Source organism: Artibeus jamaicensis, unplaced genomic scaffold, assembly GCF_021234435.1.
Source record: "Artibeus jamaicensis isolate MK-2021 breed Jamaican fruit bat unplaced genomic scaffold, CSHL_Jam_final scaffold_916, whole genome shotgun sequence".
NCBI lineage: Eukaryota > Metazoa > Chordata > Mammalia > Chiroptera > Phyllostomidae > Artibeus > Artibeus jamaicensis.
In genome coordinates, this window is record NW_026522059.1 from 37,157,075 (window position 1) to 37,178,223 (window position 21,149).

General features: G+C 38.2%; 1 protein-coding gene across 1 annotated transcript in view; it reads right to left on the bottom strand.

Annotated features, from left to right (window-relative positions):
* The window catches only part of CUNH8orf34 (chromosome unknown C8orf34 homolog), a 299,403-nt gene that overhangs the window by 97,473 nt on the left and 180,781 nt on the right, over positions 1 to 21,149 (bottom strand). Inside the window, exon 9 of the mRNA XM_053661119.1 lies at positions 19,519 to 19,654. Within this exon, the coding sequence (XP_053517094.1) occupies positions 19,519 to 19,654 (136 nt within the window). The remainder of the gene's footprint in view (positions 1 to 19,518; positions 19,655 to 21,149) is intronic.

Sequence of the window (21,149 nt, forward strand, 5' to 3'; positions counted from 1 at the left end):
ATCTTTAAATAAATAATTAATACAGTAACATAAATTATGTGCAGTAGTAGCTCATTCCATAAATAACAGATGAATTTTGGCTTACTTGATTTTTTAAAATTTTATTAAAACTTTATCTCTTTAGAACAGTTCAATGTTCACAGAAAAATTTAGGAGAAGGTCCAGAGATTTCTCACATAAAACCCCTCTCCCCACAAATGTGTAACCTCCCCCCTTATCAACATTCCCCACCACAGTGGTACATTTGTTGCACATTATGTACCACCATTGGAAAATTATAGTCATCTAAAGGCCGTAGTCTGAATTAGGTTCACTTTTGGTGTTGTGCATTCCACTCAGTTGGACAAATGTATAATGACATATATCTGCCATTATGATATTGTATAGAGTATTTGTTTGGCATTAACATCCTCTGTGCTTTGCCAAGTCACAACTTCAAGCCCACTCCACCTCTGGCAGCTACGGTTCTTTTCATTGTGGCCATAGTTTTGTCCTTTCAAGAATGTCATATAGTTGGAATCACACAGCATGTAGCCTTTTCAGAATGGCTCCTCTCAGTTTGTAATATGCATTTATGGTTCCTTCACGTCTTCATATAGCTTGATAGCTCAATTCTCTTCAACACTGAATAACATTCCATTGTCTAGATGTTCATCACAATTTACTTATCCATTCACACACTAAAGGACATCTTGGTCGCTTCTGAATTTTGGCAAACATGAATAAAGCTACTATGAATAAATATATGTGCAGGTTTATGGCTGAACATAGTTTTAAACTCATTTAGGAAAATACCAAGGAACATGATTGCTGGATCTTATGGCTGGTGTCTGTTTAGCTTTTTAAGAAAGCATTGGATGTCTTTCAAAGTGGCTTTACAGTTGTACTTTCTTCCCAGCAATGAATAAGAGTTCCTCTTACTCTGTATCCTTGCCAGCATTTGTTGTAGTCATTGTTCTGGGTTTTGCCAATTTTAAAAGGTGTGTAGTGATAGCTCATTGATGTGTCGATCTGCTAATGACAGTCTTCCCTAATGACACACGATGCAAAACATTCTTTCACATGCTTATTTGCTATCTGCATATCTCCTTTGATGAGGTTAAGGTCTTTGGCCCATTTATTGATCAAGTTGGTTTTGTTCTTATTGTTGAGATTTAAGAGTTCTTTGTGCAATTTGGGTAACAGTCTTTTATTGGATGTGCATTTACATCCAATAAATATTCTGTCTCAGCATGAGGCTTATCTTCTCATTCTCTTGACACTGTCTTTTACAGGGCAGAAGTTTCTTTTTTTATTTTAATAAAATCGAGCTTATCAATTATTTCTTTCATGAGTCATGTCTTTAGTGTTTTATCTAAAGGGGCATCGGCATATTGGTGATCTAGGTTTTCTCCTGTTACCTTTAGGAGTTTCACAGTTTTATCTTACATTAGGTCTGTGATCCATTTTTAGTTAATTTTGATGAAGGTCTGTGTCTAGATCCATTTTTCCGCATTTGGATGTGCAATTGTCCAAAAACCATTCACTGAAAAAAATGATCTTTTCTCCATATATTGCCTTTGCTCCTTTGTCAACAATCAGTTTACAACATTTAACCTGGTCATTTTTGGAGCTCTAGTACTCTATTTGTCTATTCTTTCACCAATACCTTACCATCTTGATTACCATAGTTTTATAGTAAGTATTGAAGTCCTTTCGTGTCGGTTCTCCAACTTGGTTCTTCTCCTTTAATACCGCGTTGGCTACCTGGGTCTTCTGCCTCTCCACATACCTTAGAATCAGTTTGTCAATATCCACAAAACAATTTGCTGGGATTTTGATTGGTACTGCATTGAATCTATAGGTCAGGTTGGGAAAAACTGGTATCTTATCATATTGAGTCTTCCTGCCCATGACCATGGTATCTTTCCATTTATTTAGCTCTTCTTTGTTTTCATTCATCAGAATTTTGAAGTTTTCTTTATATAAATATTATATATATTTTGTTAGATTTATACATAAGCATTTCATTTTGGGGAATGCTAATGTTATTGTATTTTTTATTTTAAATTGCACGTGTTAATTGTTGGTTTTAGGAAAGCAATGAATATTTGCATAGTAACCTGAATCCTGCAACCTTGTTATAATTGTTTATTAGTTCCAGGACTTTTGGGGGGGTTCTTGGTCAATTGTTTTTTATATTCTACATAGATGATCATGTCATCTGCAAACAAAGACAATTCCATTTCCTCATTCCCAATGTAAATATAGGTTATTCTCTTGTCTTATTGTAAGACAATAATCTAGAGCTTTTAAAGTACAGTGTTAAAAGGGCTGATAATGAAGAATATCTTTGCCTTGTACCTTATATTATTGGGAAAGCTCACATGTCTTACCATGAAGTATGATGATTAGCTGTAGGGTTTTTATAGATATTCTTTCTCAAGTTGAGGAAGTTTTTTCTCTTTATAGTTTACTGAGAGTTTTTATTATGAGTGGCTGCTGAGTTTTGTCAAATGCTTTTCTGCATCCATTGATGTGATCTTGTGAATTTTCTAAGTCTGTTGATGTGATGGATTATATTAAGCAATTACAGTGAAGTTACTTGGGCTAAAGCATTTCTGGACTTTTTGATAATTCTAAATAGCCCTTCTATCCTAGCTTAAAAAGCAATATGCATTTAGATTGTATACGCCAAGGGGGCTAGGACCAAGATAGGCAAAGCAACATCAGCAAATTCATTCCAATAGGTTGCTTATCTTGTTGAAGTCATGTGATAACTTATTGTGGAAAACTTAACTCATTATGATAGCCACGTGCCACACAGCCATACCTTTCCCTCCTCTCACACTTACATTTCCCCCATTGTTATTGTTGGCAGAAGAAAGAAAAGAGTGTCTATTCTGGAACAAGGCCTAGTTAAACTCCCTGCACTGCTGCTTCTGAGCTGGGTAACACTTGGTAATTTATCCAGCCTCTCTGATGTTGCCAGGATTTAATGAATTGATGTCTATAAAGTGCTTAGAAAAATACCTGACATAGAACACACTCAATAAAAATTAGCTATTATTCCAAATTTTATGAGGTCTGTGCCTCATGCATTTGCCATTAATTTATTTAATCATTCAGTAATTATATGTTTTATAAGCACTGTATCAGTACTGGAATTATAGCAGTGAACCAAACAGAAAAGATATCTGACCTCATGCAGCTGATACTGTACCAGGGTGTGACAGAGGGAGCACAAAGCAAAATAAATCATAAGTGGTGAAACTTTGACAAAAAGTTGGGTAAGGAGAGAGAGAGAGAGATGGAGCTGGGGTCAGGAATGTTCTGTCAGTTGGAATGACATGTGAAATGAAGGGACAGGCCCTGCAGAGGTCTGAGTGGAGCCCACATCTATCAGGGGAGATAGCAAGTGCCAAAGATAAGCAACACAGAACACACTTGACCTATCAGAGAAGCCAGAGGCCAGGGTCATTGCTGGTCAGAATCAAAAGAAGAATGACCCAAATGATCTAAGAGAAGAAGGCATGAAGCACTGGCACGTTATGGACATTTAAGCAGGTTCAGTGTTCTTGGCAAAAAGAGAAGGAGGCCTTGGCTGTAACACATACCACCCAGCTGCCTTTATGCAACAATAAATGCTATGTGCTTTTTTGCCTTCTTCTGTGAACACTAGAGAGTCAAGTAATTATCTCATGAATTCCTTTTAAGGAAGGTCATAAAATGGGATGATTAGATCTAAAGGACAATCTTCACTCTCCCCAGTAATAGGTACTTTCCTAAAATAGCCAGATAACTGGGCACACTTAGGACTGTACATTACCGGTATAGGTACAATTTAAAGTTGCCTTCCTTACTTCCATCTGTAATTTAAATCAAAATTGATCTAAGACAGGCCATAAATATTTCTATATTAACTCACTTGAAGGAGTGGACTACTCATTAGACCAATATGAATTTCATCTTGGCAGTAGATTTCTCTCCTAACCTTACGACATCTCTAAATTGAACCCACATTTTCCAAGATGAATCTATGGCAGTGGAGAATTAACTTTTACAACACAGCCTGTTCCTTGAGTATCATTTTATTGGATGATGTTTTTATAAATCTAAGTTCTAGGTATTCTCTCCATCATAAAAACATAAGAGATATTCTATCTATATAAAAAAGTTTCCAATTCTAACTTTGCATGATGTAAAATGTGAATTGTGCCCTGGATGGGTGGCTAAATGGGTTGGAATATTGTCCCATACACTGTTGCTGGTCTGATCCCCTGTCATGGCATATGCCTAGGTTTTGGGTTCAGTCCCCAGTTGGGATGCATATTGGATGCAATCAATTGATGTTTCTCTCTCTCTCTCCCCCTAACCCCCTTCTTTTCTAAAATCCATAAATATATCTTTGGATGAGGAAAAAAATGAAATGAATAAAATAAAATGTGAATTGTACCCCATCCTGTAATACTTTTATGGCTAGTGGGCATGGTTAATTCTACTGAAATGCAAATCTCCTAACTTAGCAGCTCCTTCACCACCAGCAGGACATGCCATGCTGTGATTCCCTGGTGCTTTGTCTGAGGATGAACCAGGGCATGCTGGTGTACTCAAGCTTAAGGAGAAAGAAAAGGGCATCTGGTTAATATTGTTTTAAGTGTGTAGCTGAGTATTGACAAATTGTAACACAAAAGTTTGATTTCTGTTGGAGGAAAAATGCTAAAAACTTTCGAGAAGTAAATTTAAAACTCTTTAGTGCTTGTTCAGGACAAGGTGCTGGGAAGGCTACTAAAACCTTAAGTATTCCCATTTTTTACAAAGTGGGCTGGGTAGCTCAGTTGGCTGCAGTGCCATCTCAATACGTCACAGTTGCAGATTCCATCACTGGTCAGGGCACATACAAGAAGCAAGCAATGAATGCATGATTAAGTGAAACATAAATTGATGCCTCTTTCTCTCAAATCAGTAAATAAAAGTAAAACAAAAAAGAAAACCATACCTCCAAATAAAAGCAAAAATACTTAAAAAATAAATACACACAAGTGGGCCTGATCCTGTAGAATATTATACCAGGAATTACTCAATGCTGAGTCACTGATATCAAGATGGCATAGAATAAGAACTCTGATCCTCAAGTTCAGACATAATGCTGAATGCTAACTGGCGGACTCATTCAGATTCCCTCTCTGGGAATTCATAATAAGATTTAGCGAAAGACCTAATTGTAAGGGTCAATGTTTTAACTCAGGATGCTGTATCAAAACACTGTAGACCAGGTGGCTTAAGCAACAAACATTTATTTCTCACAGTTCTAAAGGGTAAGAAGTCCAAGATCAAATCTGCCAGCGAATTCAGTTCCTAGTGAGTATTCCCTCCCTAACTTACATACGGCCACCACTCCACTGTGTGGTCACATGACCTCTTTGTTATGTATGGGTGAACAGGAACACCTCTTGTCTCTTCCTCTTCTTAGGAGGGCACTTGTTCCATCATGAGGGCACTGCCTTCTTGAGCTCACCTAAACCCAATGACCTCCCACAGGCCCCACCTCCAAATATCACATCAGAGGTTTCAGGCTTCAATGTACGAATTTGGGGGACGAATATTCCATCTACGAGAGTCGAAATAACAAAGCACAGGGAGAAGACCATAAACAGAGGCATGAGGCATTAAAATACTGGGGTAAGCAGACTGCCAAAAGTTGAAAGCAAGTATTCTTTGACAGGGTACCCTGAGAAAAGGCAGATTAGCAGGAGCCAGCAGGGGATTGTGGCATGCTGTTGGGTCCCAGCACTGTTGTTGGGCTACCAGAGAAGCTGCTGTGCTCCAAATAGTTCTGAGCAACATTCCAGGTGTCAGTGAGACTGAACTATTCTGCTGTTTCTTCTCAAACACCATCCTCATCTTAAACCCCCTTTAGTTAAGGTAAATTCACTGAAGTTTCTGATTTTTATAACATGAAGGTAAATGACTGGTGTAGCTAATTTTTTTCTGAAAATATAATTGGAACATAATTACAAATGTGGTCATATTAAAGATATCCTGAGCTATTTCTCTTGTATATCTGCAACTGTTTCCTCCCAGAAAACCTTAGTTTTAATTCTCAGCATGATGATCACCCCATTAGTCTGTTTTCATGATTATCAGTGTGTGTGGAAGTACTAGATTGGCCAAAAAGTTTGTTTTGCATTTTTTATACAATGGCTCTAGTAGTGCTTAATTTTCTTTAACTTCATCTGAAACTATTTTGTTAGATGGTATTGTGACAGCTGTCATATCAGCATGCATTTAAAATAAACCTATCAACTAGAATTGAAATGTCCTGAAACATCCAATTCCCATTTCAGACTGATAAAGTCATAGTAACTGCAGGAAGAGAAGGCTTTACAAAGAAGAATCCAAACTCTAATTGCCTCCCTCACCAATACCCAGGAGAGGTCACAGGCTCATTAAGGACTTCAAGAGGGAAGCAGCAGAAAACCTTGAGAACTCACTTCAGGAAATTCTAAAATACACCTAAGAGTAAAATGGCACCCTCATACTTTAGAGGGACTGATACCTACATTGCAAATTAATTATACTTCATTTAAAACAACTGTAGAGCTCTCGGGGATTCAAGGATTATCTGTAAGGAAAGATGCCCTCAAAGAAAGAATATATATAGTAATAACCATGAAATCTGATGAGTTTGAATTTAAATAGTGTTTGAATACAGTATCTTGATTTTTTTGGTCACATGCAGGGTAAATATCTTTGTTTACAAATATAAACATTGTGAATTAATTTTTTCCACAAGTATTTAGTGGCTATATTGAACAGATAATTAATTATAATCTTTTATAATACAAATGAAATAACAAGAATGAATTTAGGGCAGGAGAGGATAACATTTCTCAAAATTGGGGTTCCCTTTCATTGCAATTGATAGCAAAATTTCATCTGTTAATGTGGATTCTGTAATGAGATCTTATGTATTTTATCTTTGAAAATGTAATCTCACACAAATAGATACTATCTGATGATAATATTCATTTACAAGCATATAAAGCAGCTTGACATCATGTCATTCAAACCACAGTAGCTGTCAACAAAATAACTTTACCCGACATAATCAGGTTTTTATACAAGTGATGTTTTGCCTTGTAATTTTAGGTTCATTAGGAAATATAATAAGGTTTTCATATAAGTGATGTTTTGCCTTATAATTCATTAGGAAATATTACCAAGCCTGAAGCAAAAGCTAATTTCCACCATTACTCAGTGTTCAACAATAGTAGCTGAGGGCAAGTCTTCTAATTCAGAAAACTTCCAATCTCAGACTTTAGCTCAAAAAATTGCAAGAAAACTTTACCGCTGATAAGCCATCAAACTGCTGTAGTACAAGTCAGAACATTCACCTTCTATTCCTGGCCCAAAGTCATGGAACTGATGATGGTTAAGTCCACAGAAGCAAGTGAAATTCATCACTGACACCCCCTGTTCAATAACATGACAGGCTCAAATATTTTCCACAATGCTGTTCCAAGCAGAACATTCATAGAGGCTAACTCTTCAGTCACTTCAAGCCTGGCCCTGACCCCATGGATAAACAACTGAACAGCAACACTGACATCTGTAAATGCATCAAGATTCAGAAAAATGCAGGTGAAATTATTTGGCATTGACTGCCTATTGGTGTTGCTCCCAATGCCCTCAACATTTTGAGAAATTGCTCCTGAGGAAAGGCTAACAGTCTAAGAGTCTTAAACAAATTTATATTTTCCAGACATTTTGGAGAGGATGCTATGAGATTTTTAAGTCACAAGAGTCTTTTCCATCTTCTCCTCCTCAGCTCCTATACTGCTGTCAAATTCCATACACTTCAGCCATCAGGATGCAGACAGCAGGAAGAAGTAGGTCCAGAAGAAGTAAGAAGAGTGCTTTGCTTTAAGGCACTTATCTTGGGTGTTATTTCCAGAGAAGGCGTTCCTTTATAGAGTGAGCCCAACATGGATTTTTCTAACTTGCTCTCACAGCTGTTCAGCTGCCCTCAGCAATTACCACAGTCTTTGTAGGTTTATATAGAAACCATCAGACTTCCGCCAAGATGGAGGCATAGGTGGAGACGCCGTGCTTCCTCACACAACCAAGTTTAGAGACAACTGAATAATAGCAACAGAAAACACAGCCAGAACACAAAAAATTGAACTTTTCGGAAGTCTGATAACAACAAACTCTTCAGCCTTACCGGTGAGAGGGGCAAAACCAGCAGCTGGCAGAGCGGGGTAGCACAGGAAAACTCGGTCAGACGGACTCAGGAGCATGGAATCCAGGCGCAGGGTTGGACCTGGTGGGCAACTCAGCGAGCGACCTCGGGGAAACAGCGAGGGAGCAGGGCTGCAGGTTGACTGTGGTTGCGATTTGTGTGTGGATGGACAAGTGAGGGAGTGGGCGATTGGACGAGAGCCAGCAGCCCCAGCGGCAGGCGGCGGAGGGCACCACCATTTCCCTGCTCTAACCCCGCCTACACATACAGCGTCACAACCCAGCGACCTGGGAGTCCAAGGCTCCGCTCCTCAGACTTAATGGGCGCAAACAGACCAAAAATGGCTCAAGAAGACCTCAAAGCCCCAGAGCCTATAAATCTAAGCGATGAAGAAATAGCAAAACTCTCAGACGCACAGTTTAAAACACTGGTGATCAGGATCCTCACAGAACTGGTTGATTATACCCACAAATTAGACAAACATATGAAGGCGAAACTAATTGAAATGAATGGAACTGCACAGGAAACCAATAGCGATGAAAAGGAAACTGGGACTTAAATCAATGGAGTGGACCAGAAGAAAGCAAATAATGGCCAAACAGAAAAGAGTCAAGAAGCAAGAATTCAAAAAAATAAGGAGAGTCTTGGGAACCTCCAGAACATCTTCAAACGCTCCAACATCCGAATTATAGGGGTACCAGAAGGGGGAAAGGAACAGCCACCAGTGGAAAACTTATTTGAACAAATAATAAAAGAGAATTTCCCCAATCTGGCAAAGGAAATAGACTTACAGGAAATCCTGGAAGCTCAGAGAGTCCCAAAGAAGTTGGAGCCAAGAAGGAACACACCAAGGCACATCATCATTACACTAGCCAAGATTAAAATGAAGGAGAGAATCCTAGAAGCAGCAAGAGATAAGGAGACAGTCACCTACAAAGGAGTCCCCATCAGACTGTCAGCGGATTTCTCAAAAGAGACCTTACAGGCAAGAAAGGGCTGGAAAGAAGTATTCCAAGTCATGAAATCCAAAGACCTACATCCAAGATGGCTCTATCCAGCAAAGCTTTAATTTAGAATGGAAGGGCAGATAAAGTGCTTCTCAGATAAGATCAAATTCAAGGAGTTCATCATCACCAAGCCCTTATTATATGAAATGTTAAAGGGACTTATCTAAGAAAAAGAAGTTAAAAAAACATGAACAGTGAAAGGACAACAAACTCACAGTTATTAACAACCACACCTAAAACGAAAGCAAACTAAAAGGACAGCTAGATCAGGAGTGGAAACATAGAAATGAAGATCTCAAGGAGGGTTAGCAACAGGGGAGTGGGAGGAGGAGAAGGGGGGAGAAAGTACAGAAAATAAGTAGCATAGACAGTAGATAGAAAATAGATGGGGGGGGCAAGAATAGTATGGGAAATACAGAATCTAAAGAACTTGAGACACATGGTCATAAACTAAAGGGGGGGTAATGGTGGGGATGAGAGGGGTAGGGTAGAGGGGAATGAAGGGAGGGAATAGAACAACTGTAACAGCATAATCAATAAAAAAATAAATTAAAAAAAAAAAGAAACCATCAGTCAGAGCAAGTGCATGTGGATTACAAAGAAGCCCCATTTCACGGCTAACATAGGTGTAGCACTGCAGTTTCCCACCTGGGCCTAAGCGGGGGTGTCCAATCCATGGCCTGCAGACCACACGCAGCCCAGGATGGCTATGAATGCAGCTCAACACAAAATTGAAAACTTATTAAAAACATTACGAGATTTTTTTGTGATCATGTGTCACAATGCATTTAATGTGTGGCCCACGACAACTCTTCTTCTTCCAGTGTGGCCCAGAGATGCTGAAAGGTTGGACACCCCTGAACAACATCCGGGCAGCACTGTCTGGGGTTCCAAGGAAGTGGTGGAGGCACCAGTCATAGGACCCTTTGACATAGTCCTGTCTGAGCTAAAATTTTCAAACAAATAATTTTGTTTTCCTCTTAGCAATTTTCAAACTCAGAAAGAACTATTTAATTTTAGGTTAACTCAAAAAAGTCATGGGTAAAAGAATTAAAAGTGGTTCGGGTGTAAAGTTTAAGGGGGTCTAAGCTGCCAAAGCCTAGACAGACTGTAAGAAATGGGAGGAGAACAAATATCTTCCTCCTTCTTATCAAATGAACACCAAGTTTTAAACCTAATGTCCAAAAGCCCCCTCCATATGGTCAAAATCAAGGCATTTGTATTATATGCCTTTTAATTTGCAGTGGGAAAAAAGCATTTTGTAATGAAACCGGGTGACTTATTGGCTTACTTTAATATTAAGACGGCAATTATGTGTTTTACTTTGTAGTAACTGTTATAGTTATTGCTGCACGTAGCACTGGAAATTTGGGGAATATCATTTGAGTCCATGTAAAAGTTTAGATTTCTGCATTGAGGTTTTATATATAGCTAAAGCTTTATGTAAATATGATGTAAAGTATGAGATTTTATTGAAATGTATTGCAATTAAAGTGTATATAAATGCAAGCACCCCTGTATTTTATAAATGCTTCTAGAAAATCCACATTAATCTGATTATCAAATATTTAGAAAATTTTTCATGAAAACTTTTGAAGTGTTCTCTACAGGTATCATAACTGACACATTTTCCAGTTACCAGCTTACACTTATATTTATTACAAAGTAAATTTTGGTTTTTGACCCATGGGTCAAAAGAATTTTAGGCAAAGCTTTAAGTGCATTTATTTACTTGTGTTGTTCTTTGGCACCCATATAAGAACATATAAAGCATATATAACTCAAGGTATTTTCACATGTTCCTGTGGGAAAAATAGGAGATTTTGATGTGCACTGGGGAAAAAATTGAAAAAATCATTGGATTTTTATATAATATATATAAGTTGATATGTTTCATTATATCAAAAGACATACTTTGGATAAAAAGAGTAAAATAAGTTTTGTGGAACACATCAAGATTTAGTACAGTTAAAAAACAGTATTGAATGAATGAAGGCATTATAATTTCAAATTACTGGAAATTTAAAAATAACATTAAATAGAACTCTTTCATTCAGGCAAAAATCATACATGTGAATCTTATATGTATAAATAAATACTGAAGCATTGTGGATACTAGATGACAGTGAAATAAAATACTGTTACATTATTTTAGAATGTTTTTCCACAACTCTATTAAAAGTTGTATTCTTCTTTCTTACAATAGCTGACAAAAAGAAGATTAGTAGCTAAAATCTGAAGCCCTTTAGGATTTTAGAATGTTTAGCAATGGTGTCAGATTGAGGGTGCACTGAAACAGTGGAAGTGACTATTCCCCAACTCATTACCACACACTCTTCATACCACACAGGGAAAGAGACAATGAGTGACCCCACGGGCTCTGAAACAAGTAACTTCACTGATTACATCATCGGTGTAATCAGTGTAATCTTAAAGTAAATAGAAACACAGAATTTCTAAAGTTAATTTGGTAGTTTTATTATGTGTACAACTTTGTGCAGAGCACAAAGGTCTTACTACAGTTGTAAGCTCTAATAATTTAAAACTACACTAAGAATTTCAGGACACCCTCTATTTTTATCTGTGATCCATTTTCTTGAGTTGTCAGTATGGCAAATAAATAACTGCATTTTGTTAGAAATAAAGATTTTTCAGCATAAAAGAAATGAAATTTCAATGATAGATCCAAGAATTTAAATAAAAATGCTGTACTGTTCTAATTGGTTTGCAAATATCAATATGAACTTATGCCCTATAGATGTTTACTTAATGAAATACATTTCTGTCCTAACCTTCTTCAGTAAAATGGACAAAATGCTTCTGCTTTACTAAGTTTATGTTATATTTTAATCCTATGTTATCATTTCAACGACCTTCACAGCATCTTCGCCAGGAGTAGATTCAATCTCAAGGTAGTCCTTCTTTCACTCATTCATAAGAAGCAACTCCTCACTTGTTAAAGCTTGACCATGAGATTGCACCAATTCAGCCACACCTTCTGGCTCCACTTCAATTAGAGTCCTCTTACTATTTCCATCACATCTGCAGTTACTTCCTCCACTGAGGTCTTGAGATACTCAGTCATCCATTAGGGTTGACATCTACTTCTTCCAAACTGCTGGTAGTGTTGATATTTTGACCTCTTATGAATTATGACTATTCTTAATGGCATCAAGAATGCTGAACAGTTTTCAGTGAACTTTGCCCAGATCCATCAAAGGCATCTATCTATGGCAGCCATAGCCTTACAAAATGTACTTCTTAAATAAGACTTAACAGTCAAAATTACTCCTTGATCCACAAGCTGCAGAAAGGATGTTGTTGTTAGCGGACATGAAAACAACATTAAACCCATTGTCTTGGGTGACCAGGTTCATTGTCAATGAACAGTAATACTTTGAAAGGAATCTTTTGTCCTCCCTGAGCAGCAGTTCTCAACCATGGGCTTAAAATAGTCAGTGAACCAGGCTGTATACAGATGTGCTGTCGTCCAGGCCTTGCTGCCAGGTGCCACTCAAAGTCAGGGCCATGTTCTGAGAAATGTGCTGTCAGGCATTTGCTTTGCAGTACACATATGTATGTGTAAGCTGGTACATGCACAGAATGGATAGGAAAGTCTTTATAATCAAAACCCTTTTATGTATTTAGGTAAAAACTCAACAAAAATTGCCCTTAATATTTTGCTCCTTAAACTTTTGTGACCTTTTCATAGACCTTCAATTTTCATTTTCTATTTCTATTTTTCTGTGCACATAATGTGACTTCCCTAATTTCAACTGCATATTTAACTTCTTTGAAATGTGATCATTTTATCTTAAAATAGAGCTTTTTCCCCTCAGAGTAAATTCTGCTGGAAACAGAGCTAGCCACTCCACCTCACTAAAATCCCATGGGCAGATATGACCACCACCAGGCTACAAATGGGAAATTCGAGGTTAGAGAGGCTAAATGATTTCCCAGAGTTGTTCAGTGGCCAAACTGAGAATCCCACTTTGGCCTCTCATTCTAAAGCCCCAGCTCCCTGTCACACAAGAAAATAGCTCTTTCGGTTGTGCATGTGCTCACGTGCCTGGATGTGCATTCCAGCACCTGTCTCCCTTACGAACCACAATTACTGAAAGAAGTGGGGGTGGGGAGGATCTTGAACTGATTTATAAATAAAAGAAAAGCTATGAAATTACTGTATTAAGAACTAATGAAACGATTCCCAACTTCGGACTGGTGTTTGTTGCTCTCATTTCTTCCTTCATGCAGATCATGAATTAATAATAAAAGACACATACGAGTATTGCCCAGGATGTGGACTTTTCCCATAGCAACAGCCCTGTAAAATAACCATCATATCTGGCATAACCTGGCCATCCTGCCATGTTTTCTTTTTCCTACAGCACTACCACCCTCTGACACTTCAGGTTGCACTTACTTGTTTACAAGTCTTTTTCCAGCTAGAATGTAAGTTCCTAGGGGTCAGAGGTGTTCATTTTTATTTTCTGAGCTTATCATAGTACTTGACATAGAATGTATGTTCCATAAATGTATTTTGGTTCAAATTAAACATTTTTCCACTTAAAACATGGCCGTAGGTACTGCACTATAGTCATTACTCAAGTGGGACCTTTCCATCTTCTAGGAGTACAAAGTCAACTTTATGAAAACTTTTAACTTAAACAAGGGATAGCAGTCATTTTTTGTCTTTATCCATTTTTATGTCAGTTTTGCTCCCCTTTCCTTCCAATGGGATCTTGCAGAATTTAAACCTTACACAAATAGTTGGGACCAAAAAAAGAAATGTATAGGGAAGAGAAACAGAATATAACGCATGCTTAATTAGGCCAGTTTCCTCAAGTCATCTAGTAAATCCTAAGATAGGCAGTTTGAAATTAATTCACATTTACAAGGTATGATATTTGTCTTTTCTTCAGCATGCCATCACCAATGATGCTCTGCTTTGGCTTTATCTAGTCAACACACAACTAAAATCAGTATTTTAATGTCACAGTGTTTAGGAGAAATAATGAATAATTTTTGGTACAACGACATGAAGCAAATCAGTTAAAAATCAGCAGGCTATTTGGAAACAAGTAGCTCCTCGCGTTCTCATGCTATAGTTTCTGAGCCAGTATCACTGCATGCTCTCTATAATCCAATTTCTTTTTAAATGGCTTTCAGTTTCTTTTTTTGTGCACTATTGACATTAAGCATGAATGAATGCAAACTCCTGCAGCATCAAAAACAAACATCATCTCACCATCCAGAATGAACTGGCAGAAATCCACAAAAACAAGGTTTAACTCCTCAGAATGGCAGTGAGTAGACAGAATTAATGGGTGGTCTTTCCAGAAAAATGACTTATAAAGTTATTTGGTGCTTTGGTATCAGCATTTGCCTTGTTATTTTTGTTTTAATTGTTATCTTAAAACTAACATTCAGGCTATTTAATAGAGAAATTTAATTTCAAACTCACAATTTTGCAAGCTAATTTTTTTAAAATCATAAAGATTTTTCTGACAATTCTGGGTAATTTGGAGTATTGCCCTACCAACACTCTGCTCTTTGGTTAATATGACAGTGTGATTCCTAGGCAACAAATGAACCTTGTTTTGTCTGTACCATTCAAGGATCTGTAGCTATGTTAGTGGAACCTATTAAAAGCCAAGCCAAGACACTCGGTGAATATATTAAAAATTCTACCTTGTACTGAATAAGATGGCCAATTATAAAAGGACACTGTTATATCCTACATAGTAAATTCTTTAATTAAAGTTTTAGTTTTATAATAACTTCTTCCCCCTATCATTTGAGGGGTAGAAATGAGATATTCTGGGTTAACATATTAATGAATAGTGGTGGTCCTATATCTATCATCTATCATTTTTGCACCTGCCGGCAGATGTCATTTCTGTTTAAATCACACAAATTGCAGCAATGTCCACATCAGACGAAAGTCACCAAGAATTGTGGGAGTAACACTACCCTGGAGAATTTACAGCTTGAAAATGCAAATTTTCATCCATCTGTATTTTTAATCACTTGTAAAGTATGTATTAAAAATCTGTGATTTTATTTCTTATAACTATGCTAATTAATAAACATTTTGACATTGGTGATATTTTAATCACTTTGTCTCTCATAAAACCTTATAGAGCAATTTAATGTGGCTGAACTCCCCTTGTCCTGATGTCTGCTAAAGTGGAAGTCCCTTCAGTGGTATCTGATACCCCTCAATTATTCCCAGTAGAGTGAATGAGTCTCATTATAGATCATGTCTTCTAAGCAGGTGCTGAACGCATAGGGCTCTGTGGCCTTTGGCTGTATACCCTCAGCTTTACAGAGCAAAAACATCCTGGACATACCATATGCACACTCACTTCAAGCTACTGTGACCTCCTAAGTAGCTCATGAGTGTCACAGTATTTGAAAAAGAGATGGAGGGAAATGACCATCTAAAGTGTAGACTGAACCTCTTTACCCCAACTTGATCATTGATGGGTTCTTTGCAGAAGCTCTGAACATCACTTGAGTCTCACTGACTCTACACTGAGGTTGTTGAGTGTATCTTGGGGCTAGAGTACTACATCAAGATGACAATACATCCAGATTCCTTCACCTTAACACTCTAACAAACAACAAATGAACAAAAATGTCTCTACCTTACACTGTTTTAATGAACACAGGAAATCCTGGATGGTGGGCTACAGTTTTCTCCCCAGTCTGTCAGAAGCCTAAGGCAGGAAAAGGTTCCTGAATGACAGGAAAACAAGCTTCTTTTTTTCCTCAATACTTGAGCATTTTCATGTAAGCCTCTTAAAAAGATGGGAGGAAAAACGGCTCAAAGCATTTAAAACCGCCTAAGTGTTGACATGGTAATTATCCCAGTGAGTGAGAAGAAGAGGAAACCCCATTCCCTGAGAGGCTTGTACTGCTAACACTTCACTCACTGCATTTCCAGACATCCTCCTGTCCAGTGTTCTGAAGCCCCCTTAGAAATTATCTCCAGGATTGCATGAGCTCCATTTCACAAAAGATGCACCAGATTTTCTGAATATTTGCATAATTTTCCCAAGATAACACATGAGGTACTTTAGAACATGGCCATTAGATAGATCCCTGTGTTAGACGTCAGAAAAGGCAGTCGGCTTTCTGCCTTTGTTGTAAAGCTCTGAAAGGTCTTGGTAAGTACATGATACAATTTAATACTAATTCTCCTAAACTTTCTTATCCATCAGCCCCATACTGTTTCCAATCCAGTAAGATTTGCAATTAAATCCTGATCCCAGTTCCAAAGTCCAAAGTCTGGCTTTCCGCATGAAGCCTGCATTATCTCTCACAGGTGTCTTCCTGGTTGGCAGCAGTGCCCACAAAGAGAGCAATGGGAATGACCACTGTTCTGTAAATGAAGCAGTCATTTTCTCCATGTTGGTTTAGTTTGCAGGGCTGGGTTTCTGATCAACTCTCTCTGAGTTCTGAGAGATAGCCAGGCTACTACCATAAATCCCTGCCCGTAACCTAGTACCCTGAGAAAGTACGACCTGCCGATCTGTTTCTTCTGGGCACCAAATCCTCTGAGTGGCCTGGCCAGGCCCCTCAGTCCTAATACACTGTTTATCTCTGGGGTCCCAATGTTTCTACAAATCAGGGGTTACAGGCAAGGGCCCCCAGACTCCACACAAGTGGTATAAATGAGCAAAGGTGGAGAGACAAGCTGAGGTGAGCTAAAGCAGGGCTGGCGGGCCTATGGCTCTACATGGAGAAGCCACTAGCATATAACCCTTGAGAATGGGGGTCCAGTGTTATCACCTTTATGGGTTTTGAATAAAAGATAAAAACCCCAACTTTTATGTAAAATTGGTAACTAATCCAGTGGTATTTTTAGATACTATGGGAACACACAAACCTGGATACTACCCACAGTCCTTCAGTTTATGATTTCTACCTCAGATAATTGTTCAGCCCTGGCTTAAAAAGTATTATTTTCACAGACTGAAAAGCCTTACTTGCAACTAGGAGAGGTGAGTCAGCAACATAAATTGATGCTTTAGAATTAATTATGGAAATTCTGATAACCGCATCAATGCATTACTGAAGTAGTCTACTGCAACTAATACCAGGAGATAATTGTTTCAGACAATCTGTTCAGGAATGTTTATATAACAGACAGCCTTGGAAGAGAGATGGGGAGTCTCTCCCTAGAGCAGTGCTAACTTCCTATTGTAAAATATTCATGTTTCCTAAACCCAGGGTTCCTCTCATACACTGCAACCTACTGCCCTACTTCTGTCAGTCTGCAAGATTTGTGTCTCCGGTATCCGGGGAAATGCTAATATGCTGACAATTGTCACTGTGCTTACTTAGTCCTTGGTCTCTGAGCCAGGAGTTTCATGTCCTCTGTGTGCATCTATAATACACTGCAGACTAACACGTTAGATTGCAAACAGGGTAAAATCTCAGGTCCTTCATAGTTCTTGACAGTTGATATTAGTTTTTCTTCCTCTCTAAACTCTGGCTATAGCATATACTCAGAAATCAAAAGCCTACTACTGTCTTGTATCTTGGTTACTACATTTCCCCAAATCACTACATCTCTATCTGGCTTTTGAAAGTACATTACTTTATGCTCCATCAAAACAATCCAGAGCTCCATCATTTCAAACACCTAAATCTTGGCCTCCATCTTTGCCTTCAGAAAATTGCTTGGTGTTGAGCAATAGAACAAAATGACTAAGCAAACAGGCTGTCAAGATATACTGCCTGTGTTTGCAACTACTGCCACCTACTGGCTATGTTCCCTTAGACAAGTTATTTAATCAACTCATCCCTCAGTTTCCTTATCTATAACATGAGAATAATAATAGTAACTAACTCCCAGCATTATTTGAGAGTTAAATGAGTTTTCATACTTAATGTTCTTAGAATAGTATCTGCTACATATTGAGAAGGCAATGTGACTGATTACTCAATTTAATATTTTTTCAATAGACTCAGTAAAGAGCTCACCTTAAAAGCAGGCTGTTTGTAATTTATGGTCTAATTCTATTACACGGAAGATAAATGGTAAATAATTCAGGGCTGTGTATGTGTTTGCTCCTTTCTAAATTCAAATCCTCAAAAGTTTAAAGATATATTATTTCCCTTTTGAAAAACCAACACCTCCCATTCCAATGTTCTCCAAATGACATGAGAAACCAAGCACCTACCCCTCTCCAATCGAACTGGAAATGGACAAATGTGTACAAGATGTACAAATGGACAAATAAAGGTTTCATTCAAAATGCCAAACCACTCTTTCATACCTGGCCTTGTATACTCAGGGTGCCTAACTCTCATCACACAAATATTACCAGTTTTCTTCACAGCCGTAACCAAAACCTCAATTCACCCAACTATCGCTTGTCTGAAGCAATGTTTCCATGGGTATTCTCACTGTGCTATGGCACAATTAAAATAAAAGTTCCAAAGGGGTAAAAGGGAAAGAGGAAAAGCTACAAAAATCTGATTTGATTTTCCGACACTCTCCTCCTCCCCATTTCCAAGGAGCTAATCCCCTCTCAAACAGTACAATAGAATAGCTAGACATAAAGGAAAGGAGATAAAACTGGCCGACAGCGCATTGTTCCTGCTAATCTGAGTCATTTACATAAGGGTTAGAAGGCTTGTTTTATCATTTAAACAGGCTTAAGAGCCTCTTTGCAAATGAGACTTAGTTCCTACAAAGGAACGAATTCTAGCTACTGGGTGAGTTTCTGCTAGACCAGCACTGGGAGCTGACTTGGCAGTAACTTAAGCTACTTCTTTGGCCACATACAGTATATGCAAAGATTGCTTCCAGCTGCCAAAACTGAAAAGCGTCAAGCTGATTAAATTCCTTCCAGGAGGTGAAGAGGATAAGGAGCAGGCTAAGAGGCCAATAATATTAGACCTTAGACTGTACCTGGGCTAACTTGTGCTCTATGCAGGTGTTTTTGAAAGTGGCTTTGAACTTTTAGAGCCCCTTGAATCTTCCTTTTTGAAAGGGAATGGAAGGGAAGCCTGCAAATGCAATTCAGAAATAGAAAGACTTAAAATAGTCTCAAATTGTCAACCGATGGCAATCTAAACTCTTTGATTAGTTGTTGGTCTGAGTGGCACTGGGAACAACAATAAATGGCAAAATAAACTCTCCTGCCAATGTGAGCACAAGATAACTAGAAGGAAAAGTTTTCTTTACACCAACTACAAGCTTTGCTTCAAAACCTTAGCTTTTTTCATTAAAATCACATTTATATATACTACACCAATGAATTGTTTTACCTGGCACACCTTGAACAGATGTTCAGTGTGACCTTGGCCTGAGGTTCAGCAGGGTGAGTAGCACGACCTTGGTTAAATTTGCTCCCAGAAGGTACCAGAGTAGTTACTCCCTCCATTCTTAAATCATCAAGATCCTCTGTAACAACACAAGCAATTTCAGAGAGAAAAATTAATTTTAATAGTATCAGGGAGAATAGTCCATGTGTGCAGGTGTCTGTCTGCAAGTAGTTTGTAAAATAAAACATTACACATTTCCACTTTGCGATAATCTTACCTCATGCATCAATTATTTTTTAATCATTTCTAGATGTAGTTGGAGACAAATTCTATGAGAAGATTTACAAGAAGCCAGTCCACAACCTCTGCAGAACTGGCCCAAAATGGTTGGGACTTTGTCAATGACTACCAGCTTTCCTATTTTTGTCTTTGCTTCCAACTCAAAACCAACCAGAAAAACAGACAAATATGTTCCCAAACTGATTACATAACATCCTTCGCTTCTAATTAGCCTGCTCTCTGCTTCCTCATCCAACAATCTCCAACTGGAACATATCTGAAGCTTTCTCTTTTCCCATTGTAAACCTTTCCTTCACGTCTTCACCAGGGGAGACACAGTATACTGGGACAGTTGTGTCCCAGCTGTGCTCTGAAGTCCCTTCCTATGTCTCCCAGATTCTCAACTAAGACTTAAAATATCTAAGTTTCCCTTGTAATTCAGTCTTGGTACAACAGTTCATGATCTCCTGCTTTATTCAGAGAACAAAGAATCTTATAAAAGGCATTCCATTTACTTACTCCTAGACTTAGTAAAAAAGGCACATAAAATTTCAAAAGATAACTTATAACTTTGTCAAAACATAATCTATTTCTGAGTTTATAACTGATATGAGGAGGACAATGGCTCAATAAGGCTATAGATGACGCAAACACCTTAGATCTCTCACAAAACAACTGAGAGGATTTCTGTTCCTAACTGAATACTGTAAACAGCAAGTGTCAAATTTCCTGAGACTGTGACAATGACTGCGACAACTCTAAGTCACAAACTGACCTTCTGTAATCTGCAAAAGGACTGTCAACAGAACCCTTCCACATGCATCCCCGACTAAAACTCTTCTCATCTATATGAGCCATCTGGTCAGGGCCTTAGGGATTTAACTCAACTTCCTGGGAGTCATCAAAAACTCAACCCCTTGACCAGGCTGCAAAGGCTTATTCCCTTGTGTTAGGGAAAGAGCTGCCACCTCAAAACTCTTCTTAACTAGTTAGATGTTCCACTCTTGGTCTCCTGGACACCCATGCAATCCAAACATTACTGTTGCCTGAGAACATCCAGCGCTTCTCAGCTAATTATCTTCTCATGAGACTGAGTTACCTCCCCTCTCACATCACTCTTCGCCACCGCAACACCCTGATCCTACCAGAAGAAGGGAACCTCACAATTTTCTTACACCAGTTAGGGGACTTGCCTACCTCACTCAGTTTTTTAAGAACTCCCATTGAAAACTTGACACACTATTATTTTTTGATAGATCACACATCAAATCTTGAAACTATACTGGAATATGCTATCACTAACTTAACGCTTGTCTTTAGAATACAACCCTTTGTATTATAGCACTTACCTGAGC